Here is a 10,105-nt window from a genome sequence, read left to right as displayed (position 1 = left end):
AAAAAGATGTCTGTATGAAAAGGATTAAAAAAGCCCACTAGATCTGACCATTAAGAAGGCATGATGACCATTCCCATCATTTACTTATCACTCAATACTGAATGTTAAGCTATGGCTTAGCATGCCTTTCAAGAGTGACAATGAGATGCACCTAGAGAATTGGACTATTTCAGGACCTGCAGTTGACAGTACCTAAATACCTAAATTAATGCTGGTTCAATTTACAAACGAATGTGAAGTACCTACTATCAGTGAACAGATGCCTCCACTAGCACTGATATCAAAGTATTAAAAAAAAACAAAACCCAGTTCTCCCAACCTAGTTATTCCAAGATTAAAATCTGTAGCAAATACTATGACAAATATAACCATGCATAACTTTGCAAGAGTCTACTGCAGTGAGTAAAAATAGTTATCAAGTCATGTACAGAACACAGGGACCTAAACAGTTTAATAACTAAATTACTTTTAAATAGGAGCATCAAACTATAAACTAGGGAGCCTAGAGCTTACTTTGATATTCAGCCTTTAATTACCTAATTGCCATCTAAACATTTAAAGGCATATTTTGTAGTCCATATGTGAAAGCTATACTGGTTTAGAACTTATTGCACTGATAGGTACCCCATAATCTCAGATGTACACTAGTGTAGTTTAGACCCACGTATCAATTGAGGCTCTATCTTGACTACAACTTCCTGGCTCAAAATACTCATACTCAACCATAATCCAGACTTGATTTCATTCCTTGTGTGTGGAGACGCTGGTACTAGGACAGCACAAACTATTAACTGTTTTAGCCCCACAGTTAAAGCTTAAACAGGCTTTTAGAAGCTTCTGGTTCTTGAAACCAGACCTCATGTTGTTGCCTTACTTTGCCAGTGACCAGGTCACCTGAGGGAATGGATCTTACCACCACAAATAAACCAACAAATGATTAAGAGCCAAAATTATTTATTTCTTGCATTTGAAGTATTCCTCGATGACATCCTTGGCCTGTGATTCTTTGCCATAGTCCTTAAAAAAAAAAAAAAGATTGCTTACTAAAACTTGGAAACTCCAAATTGCTTAAAATATCACTAAAATTAATGTCTTGCTAAATATTGTTATAAACATCACTGTCAAAATAATTCATAGGAATCCTATCAATTTCTGTAGCCACTTTCAGGGACCTTAACAACCTCAATGCCGCCAAGGCTCGTAACATGGCTTTACTATTGCCAGTATTTCTAAATTTCTGCCAACACAGTCAAGTAAGCAGATTTGGCTACTGGCTTCACTAACCCAACTTTTCCCCCAGTTTTGAGTTTAGATTTGCTGGCTCAGAAAAACCTTAACCCAGGGAATTACTACTTACCTTAACTACAACACAACTGCAGCCAACCACTTTCCGGGGTTTCCCTTCTCTGTCAATTTTACAGAGGCCGACCCATTCCCCTAGCTGCTTGTTGTCCTCAATCTATGGGGAGGAGAGACATCAAGCCAACAAGTCAGTGTATTAGCACACAGTAAAACCAACCCAAAAGTATAACCCAGAAGGCAGCTGTTGTCAGACTGGGTGACATGGCAGTTTCCTCAGAGTGGTTCAGTAGAGGGAGCCAGTTGTCATCATGCACAGCAACCAACATTTTACAAGAACAGGAAAACTAATCTTATTCCTAAAAACCCGACTTTTCGTTTTAGCAGCCAATACACAATTTTTCATACCTGTAGCAAGTAACGGGCTTTATGCTAATATCGGCTACTGGCAAAAACACTGCAGACTCAACAAAACCTTAAACTAATGTATCACCCTCTGATAAATCAGATTTATGGACAGACCTTAATTAGGTTGATCTGGTGTTCAGCACAAAGTGCCTCCACCAACTTGACATACATAGGCTCATCACAGTTGGATGCAAGCACACAAAGATGGGCTTGGCGCCTGGAATACAAAATTCAAGGATTAGCTCTAGATATACCTCTTACACTTCACAATATAGCTCACTTTGTTCAGGCCCCAACCAGTATACATGCACCACAACCCTGTTATGTTTCCTAAAGCATGCATCAAAAAACATCCTGAGACTTAAGAAACAAGGTGTAATAGCACACATAACCTCATAGCATACCAGAGAATATTCTCTCAAGATATACACTACACCAGACAGTGACAATTTATCTGGCTTTCATTTCCGTTCACCTCTAACATGCACGCTTCCCAAATAAACCTGAATCACTAGATCAGATACCCAACCATATGCACCTGTTAATAATTTTCAAGTACCAACTTCATCTCAACAACCAAGCTCCACGTGCTTTTAAGAGTAGCTTGAAATTCCCTTAAGTTAGTTCTATTTAGTCGCTTTCACCTTTTTCCCTAGGCATAAAATCAGCCTACAGGTTTGTCAGACTATACAGGTTTCACTCATGAACGGAGTGAAGGGGTATCCGACAACAATGTAAGTCATCATTCAAACACTGTAGTTGCCCGTCTTTTGTGTTAATAAGAGCCTTTCCCATTCCAACCAGAACCCCACAAGAAACTCGGGGCGGGGGGCGCTACTAAATAAAATCTAAGGTCTGATACCTTTTTTACTACGTTGCCTGCAGGGCGGATGTCATTCAGAACTTTTGTGCTACCACCACCATTGAAAACTTCACGCTCGGGTCCCTTGGCGGCAGTTTTGCTCGGGGTTCCAACAACCCACAGTATGAGACTGATACACGTACTTGTCTAGGGCTTTGGCGGCTTCGCGGATGCCACGTGCGAGGCCATCGTGGATGAGGGCGGTCTTCAGCACCTCTTGCAGCGCAGTATACACGTCCATTACACCTCCAGCAGCAATGCTAGCGACACAGCGACAACGCGCCCGTGAGCCAGTCCCCGGGGCGGGCGCGCTCAAAGACCCGGAGCTCTACCCCCCCCGACCCCGCCCCCGGGCTCCGCCCCTCCCCTCGCCACAACGCACGGGCGTCCCCCGAGCTCACCCTTCCTCGGCCATGGCGGTGGATTACGGGTGGAGCCGAATCTTGAACGCACTACGAGAGATAGATACAGGGCACTTCGTTAAAGAGCTCCGCTCAACAGCGACAACCACGCCCGATGGAGAAGAAAACCCCGAACACGAACCCGCGGAGAAACCACGACCCGCGCCCGGCTCAACTCACCCCGTGCCTCCGCCTCCGCGCAGTTCCGCGGCGGCAGGGAAAGAGGCCTGGGGAGCCCGCATGACGGTATTTAAGGCGGGCCGAGGCCCCCTTGCGCATGCGCACACCCTCCCGGGACAGGGGTGGCTTCAGCAATGCCGGGTTCACAATTTCTGTTTCTGGAAGGAGGCGGTCCGGAGGCTACTATCGGCTGTGGGTGTGCGATACGCGCAGCAGGCACTAGCCCGGACAGCCACAAACGGCCCTGCCCGCCGTGGGCGTGGCCTGCAGAGGCCCAGAGAGCTCGTTCTACGGGGCGCGAGAAGGGCCAGTGGCGCACGTGTGCCTGCGTGGGCTTATAAGGCCCCGGTTTCAGTCTTTTTGCATACGTAATTGCCATGTCCCGTTTCCTTCGTTGTGGCTGCTTCTCTGGGTTACACACTTTGCTTCCTCTTCTTCTGAGTGCCCGTGAATGAATGTGTGGGTGATCGTTCTCGGTGTGTGTGTGTGTGTGGGGGGGGGTCCTGAAAGCCAGCACGTATTTGCTTCTAAGTGCATCGCCAATACTTTTTCGGCTAAGTGAAGTGGACGCTCCCGCCTGGGCATTGCTTCTGTCTGCTTTCTAATTGTGTTGGACTCCAGGTGGAGGTTGTTTGGCTTACGCTAGGCTGACCCTCCAGAATTCGTCATCCTGCGGAAGTCGCGCGTCTGCGTTTAAATCTTGTGCAGGACGCAGACTGGGTCGGCCGAAAGCGTTGAAAAATCTAACAACTCCGGGTATTCGTTCATTAGTGGATGGCTTGTTAGTGGAATCCGAGCACTCTATTGAAACTTCTGGAAGTAACATGTTTTAGTTTTGCGATGGTTGGCCGCTTCCTCATCCAAATGTCCAGCACAAATAGCTTGAAACACAAGCAAATAAAAGTACTTTCTGTCCAATCAACAATTGGTAGACTTCCGATTATTGTCTGCACTGCGGAAGCAGTGAACCGCGGCGAGTAATGTCAGACTCGGAACAAAGCTAGGTAAGGGGATGAATGGAAGAATTCTGAATTTTTAAGAAATTTCTGTCGTTTCTCAACTTTCCAAAGGTTAACTTGAAAAATGACTTTTAGAAGTGACACTAAAGAGTAGAACATTTGATTTATGCTTAAGGCCGGGTCTCCATCCTGGTACTGCAAAAACAGCAACAAAGCACTATGGATCAACAAGTTCTATGTTGTTCACTTTTTTTCATTAATTTCACTAATTACTGAGCATTTCTAAAAAGCTGATAAAAATTATAAGGTTGAAACATTTATTTCTGCTCCTCTTGTGGTTGTGATGTAATAATAAGATTTGAACAAAGTATGTACCCCAGAGGCCACAGGGGAAGTACAAAGTGGCACTGGGGATAAAGTAGAACAGGTGAGTGAAGGGCTTTTGACAGTCTTTCAAAAGGGCTGAGTGAGAATGAGAGGATTCCTAAGGGCAAAGATGGAGGAAGCACAAGGACTTTTTTGGAAATTAACATATTTGTAATTTTTTTTTAAAGGAAATGTGCAAATAATGTTCCAGCAAAGTTCTCATCAAAAGTTTGGGGCTGGAGCGATAGCAAAGTGTTTGCCTTACATGCGGTCAACCCCGATTCCCAGCATCCCATATGGTCCCCTGAGCACCGCCAGGAGTAATTCAGAGTGCAGAGTCAGGAGTAACCCCTGTGCATCGCCAGGTGTGACCCAAAAAGCAAAAAAAAAAAAAAAAATTAAAGGTTAATTGGCTCAGCTCACTAGTATATCTTTAACACTTTTCACTTAAAATATCATAGGTAGGAGGTGGGACATTTGGTAGACTGAGAAACCTGAATGGGAAGGTAGTGAGCCAAACTCAAATTGAGAGCACCGGGAGGTGTGGGCGCTCTCTGCTCAGGCTGTTGGTACCAATCTAGTACCAACCAATGGTGAATTTGCTGTCTCCTACCAGCTCTTCTGTAAAATCTGTAAACTCTTCTGTAAAATCAACTATATACTTTTTTGTTTGTTTTGTTCTGGGGGCTGTATAAACACACACAAAAGAGGAGAGGGGCCGCAGGCACAGGGCAGCAGTGCTCTATCTCTCCCGTGCCCGCGTATAGTGGTCTCCAGCTGCTTCCCCCACCCCAGGGAGGTTGATGGTGATGATGAGGCAGGCGAAGGAAGGAAGGAGGGCCAGACTAGTTGGTCTCAGTTGCAGTTTATTCCATTCCCATCTCCATTCTCCTCTGATTCTTCTCCTGTTTCTTCCTCCCCCATGCTACTTCATTCTCCGCTTCTGGATCTGGATCTCGATCTAACTTCTCCAGATCTGACACTGGGACTGGCCCCCAGCCCACTCTTTCAACCTAGTTAAATCCCCAAGCATGAGGGGTTGGGGCTTACACATAGGTGTGGTCACAATCAATAGGGATAAAGTTCTTTCCCTCAGAGGATGCTTCTTCTAGGACAGATTCTCTTTCAGCAGGACACCCACCCAAGAGCAGAATTCCATGGGTGTGTTTCTCCTCTCCTTGTCCAGCTAACATATAGGCATTCATAATATTAGTCATTTTGTGTGGGCACAGCAAGAGATGCATTAAACTTATAGAATTGCTCTCCTGGAGTCATCTTGATCTCAGACTACAGTGCTCAGGCCAGATTAGTCTTTCCTATCCTTAGCAGGGCCCTAGTCTCGTTGTTACTTTTGGATCATGACATGACATGTCCATGACCAAGCTCTCAACATATACTTAAGCATTAATTAGGCACTTTGGCCAGGCCCATCTTGATGCCAGGGTATAACTCACCTCTTACCCTGGGTCCGTCCCATCCCTCACTGGGACCCTGCTTTTGGGGGTGCTAGGAAGTAAGGGCATCTGAGGCTTAAGTCGAGAAAGCATATGCCCGGGAGTGAATAATATTCGGAGCCAATTAAATCCCATGTTACCAAAGCATATTAACTGTCTTTCTTTGTCCATACAAAAAGGATATTGCTTTAAAGTAAACTATTCAAAAGACACGATGAGAGGAGAAAGCCAATATTAACTTATAATGCAAATTCAGTGTCTAAGAAAGGTCTGACCTTACAAATTAACAGAGTCTGATTAGGGGAAAAGCTGATTAACTAGTTGGAGAAGAGAGCATAGAGAAGTGGTTACAGATAGACAAAGGAATGGGAGTGACTCGGGAGCACTTTGATGGGTGTGACGATATACCAAAGCTCCTTGTGGCAAGGAGAACAGGACATACCAATGTTGTATTAAAATTAGTTTAGAGATTATTACCAGATAAACCTAAACTCTGTGGCAAGGGAGAAAGGACAAACCAATGATATCCTACAGGGGCCACACCTAAAAATGGACGGGGTTTACTCATTCTCTGCACTCAGGAATTACTTCTGGTGGTGCTTAGTAGGGCAACTTATGGGATGCCAGGGATCAAACCTGGACCCACTGTGTGCAAGGCAAACGCCCTACCCTCCAACTCCCAAGTATATACTTCTTTAAAAAAAGGTTTGGTCTCATCTAGCTGTTCAAGTTCTTCAAGGTCTCTCTGTCCTCACAGGGAGCTTATGCTTTACATTAACAAATACCTTTTCTATATTTGGAAACTTTTCTAAAAACTGGAGTGACATATTTTTCAAGTCCTACTTAGAAACGCAGCTCTGATGCCAAGAATAAAATTTCAGGCCCACTAGGGACTGAAAATTCTTTAGGATGGATTGTCTTAAGTCACTCATTTAAGGTAATTTTCTCTCAATTTTAGGTATCACTAAAGTTCCACCTTTGAAGAATTAAATACAGAACAAAAACAGCCAACTGAGTCTAGTTGCTGGAGTGTTTTTTTGTTTTGTTTTGTTTTAGGGGAGTCACACCTGAGTGCTCAGGTTCTGGAACAGATCCACAGTGCTCAGGGGACCACATGGGTGGTAGATGACATCCAGCTTAGATGTACTGGGGGTACCTGAGAGAGGTGGGCAGTGCCAGGGATTGAACCTAAATGACCTTACTAGGCACATGCTCTGCCACTTGTATATCACTATATGACATGAATATTATTCATGTATAATATTCATTTTTTTTTTTTTTTTGCTTTTTGGGTCACACCCAGCGATGCTCAGGGGTTACTCCTGGCTTTGCACTCAGGAATTACTCCTGGCGGTGCTTGGGGGACCATATGGGATGCCGGGGATCGAACCCGGGTTGGCCGTGTGCAAGGCAAACGCCCTACCCGCTGTGCTATCGCTCCGGCCCCTCATGTATAATATTCAAATTATACATGTATGTACCATTAAATTTTCAAATTCTGTATAAAGCCACAAGTGTACATATAAAACAGATAAGAAAAAGCATACTAAAAGGTTTTTTTTTAGAATCAGTGGCAAGTTATGTTGCCTAGCACTTTCTGTACCAGTTGAAGTACTAAATTGTTCGAGATGGATGGTGGAGGTAGAGAGTTTGGGCCACACCTAGAGGTGTTCAGTGCTTACTCCTGGTTCTGTGCTCAGGGATCACTCCTCACATCGCAAGTGCCTTACTTGCTGTACTGTCCGTCTAACCTAATTGTTACATATTTGATCCCTTGATGGCCTTTGAGAACCTATGTGACAAACATAGTACTAGCCCTCTTTAACAGATAAGGAAACTGAAGCTGAGGGTGTTGCCTGAGAATATATAGTCAGTAGAAATGAATGCTGGTATTTAAGCCCCGTGGACTCTTAGGCTCTTGCTTTTAACCCTTTAGCCATTTGTATGATTGTCTAAGTGTAGGAAGAATAGCATTAAGAATTCAACCAACTCTGGGGCTGGAGCTATAGTACAGCGGGTAGTGCATTTGCCATGCACGCGAGTGACCCGGGTTCGATTCCCAGCATCCCATATGGTCCCCTGAGCACCGCCAGGGGTAATTCCTGAGAGCAGAGCCAGGAGTAACCCCTGTGCATCGCTGGGTGTGACCCAAAAAGCAAAAAAAAAAAAAAAAAAAGAATTCAACCAACTCTACATATACACGTGGCAATAATAGGACTGATTCTGTGGTGTGTCAGAAAGTTATATCTATGGGGAAAAGGGATCCTTGTAGCAACAGGCAGAAAAAGAGAAAACGATAGAAATAGGTAGAAATAGTCGATGTATTAGTTTGCTAAGGCAACCAGGACAGACAATCACAGATGGAGTTACAAAAACAACAGAAAGCTACAGAAAGCGAGTGTCTCCATTCTGAGAGGAAGAAGTCTGACATCAGCGTCTGCAAAACATCTTCCTTCCAAGGGAGCAAAGGGGAACCAGTTCCAAACTACTCGTAGCTTCTAGAGTTTTGCCAGCAGATGGGATTTTTTTTTTCTTTTTGGGTCACACCTGGCAATGCACAGGGGTTACTCCTGGCTCTGCACTCAGGAATCACCCCTGGCAGTGCTCAGGGGACCATATGGGATGCTGGGAATCAAACCCGGATTGGCCGCATGCAAGGTAAATGCCCTACCCGCTGTACTATTGCTCTAGCCCCGCAGGTGGGATTATTTTGACTTATGGTGGTATAACTGATTGTTACATGTCTTTTACTGTTTACATATCTATGCACCCAAATTGTTCTTGTTATAAGAGTGCCAGTTATATTGGATTAGGACCCTGCTTGCTCCAGTATGACCTCTCTCAAGTAATCACCTTTAAAACCAGCCATTTTCAAAATAATCCGGTTGTGAGGGGAAGAGAGGTATTCAACATACATATTTGGGGAGAACACAATTCAATCCATTATAAATGTCAATAAAGAATAAATTCGATACTAAAAAGATCTTTGAGCTGAACTACAACAAGCTAATGCGGGAAGTCAGTGCTAGGAACGGAAGCTGGGCCAGGATCTATAAAAGATTTTTTTGTTGTTATTGGTACAGTAGTGAGATCCAGCAGAACTGAGTTCAATTTTTAATTTGTTTTGTGTCCTTTGGCAGATTACTGCGTCAGAAAAAAAAAGGTAATGGATTAGAATATTGTTAGGACTATATGAGATCATTGTTACAAGTATCTGCCACTATGCCTGAGAAATAATGTTGCTTTTAAAGAACTTCATGTGGAAAGGTTCAAAACTTTGCCCTTTTCCTGCCCTACACCATGAGGGTTAGTACAGTAACTTACCTATTGGAGTCATTAAACCAACTGCATGTTAGTTATATATGAATAAATGCAACAAATTCAATCATCGTAGTCATTTTTATTGAAGAGGGGAGAGGGGTTGGGCCGCTCCTATTGTGCTCAGGGATTACACCTGATCGTGCTGGGGATTATCTGTGGTGTCTGGTATTAAACCCTGGTCAGCCTCATGCAAGGCAACCACCTAAATTCCTGTACTCTTTAGTCCAAAGGAAATAATTTTAAATCATTTAAAGTAAATACTTTTAAATCATCATCTACTGGATAGATGGTATATTGAAAAAAATTTCATGTTGAGAACTAATTACTTTTCTAAATTACTATCTATTGGGGGTTCAGTGGATATCTTGGGAATCCCAGAAAACCACTTTTCATTTGAAAACTTTTTAAAATACCTTATCTCTGGGAGGTTTGAAAATAAATAAATATAATGAATAGAACTGGAAACCAAGATAAAGGAGAAACTCAGAAAAACATCTTGCTGCTCAAAGATATAGCCTAGGCTTATTTGGTACGGAGTTTTGTGGTTGTCTTAGGATGGTGTCTGGCACCCAACTCAGGGCCTCCATGTGGGAGGTTTCCTTTCTCCCAGTGAGCCACATCTTGGCCCCAGCTGTCGTTTTAAATATGGACTATAATATAATTGGAAATAATATTGGAAGCAATATTATTACTGAAGAAAAATGGTTTCCGTTGAAGAAAGGCTTTCCCTAAACAGAATCCTAGTATATGAATATAGGAACAAAAGAGAAAGGCTGGGAGAGAGTAACAGGGGTGGGGGTAGGGGGTTGAGACACTGTCTTGCATGCTCTCCACCCCATTCAATTCCTGACACCA

General features: G+C 43.7%; 1 protein-coding gene and 3 non-coding genes across 5 annotated transcripts; all 4 read right to left on the bottom strand.

Moving 5' to 3' along the window:
* Positions 1 to 937: 937 nt before the first annotated feature.
* On the bottom strand, positions 938 to 3,246 carry RPS12 (ribosomal protein S12). 2 transcript variants are annotated; one of them, XM_055135948.1, is made up of 6 exons: positions 3,151 to 3,246; positions 2,971 to 3,021; positions 2,713 to 2,829; positions 1,822 to 1,924; positions 1,358 to 1,459; positions 938 to 1,017 (listed from the first exon to the last, which is right to left on the bottom strand). In XM_055135948.1, exons 2-6 carry the CDS (start codon positions 2,982 to 2,984, stop codon positions 955 to 957), a joined length of 399 nt encoding a protein of 132 aa, XP_054991923.1. In that variant the 5' UTR covers positions 2,985 to 3,021; positions 3,151 to 3,246; the 3' UTR covers positions 938 to 954. The 2 variants fall into 2 exon arrangements, with proteins under 2 accessions (XP_054991923.1, XP_054991925.1); XM_055135950.1 differs by having other exon boundaries at positions 3,158 to 3,206.
* LOC129404705 (small nucleolar RNA SNORA33) lies at positions 1,151 to 1,277 on the bottom strand. The gene has a single exon (XR_008630069.1). It is a non-coding gene; the product is annotated as a small nucleolar RNA SNORA33 (small nucleolar RNA).
* Positions 1,543 to 1,619, bottom strand: LOC129404727 (small nucleolar RNA SNORD100). The gene has a single exon (XR_008630084.1). It is a non-coding gene; the product is annotated as a small nucleolar RNA SNORD100 (small nucleolar RNA).
* On the bottom strand, positions 2,383 to 2,459 carry LOC129404654 (small nucleolar RNA SNORD101). Its single transcript, XR_008630026.1, has one exon. It is a non-coding gene; the product is annotated as a small nucleolar RNA SNORD101 (small nucleolar RNA).
* Positions 3,247 to 10,105: the final 6,859 nt, after the last annotated feature.

The sequence above is a fragment of the Sorex araneus genome, chromosome 4 (assembly GCF_027595985.1).
Source record: "Sorex araneus isolate mSorAra2 chromosome 4, mSorAra2.pri, whole genome shotgun sequence".
In the NCBI taxonomy this organism is placed as follows: Eukaryota; Metazoa; Chordata; class Mammalia; order Eulipotyphla; family Soricidae; genus Sorex; species Sorex araneus.
The sequence above is the reverse complement of the archived record's forward strand: the minus strand, read 5'-3'. Positions and strand labels throughout refer to the sequence as shown.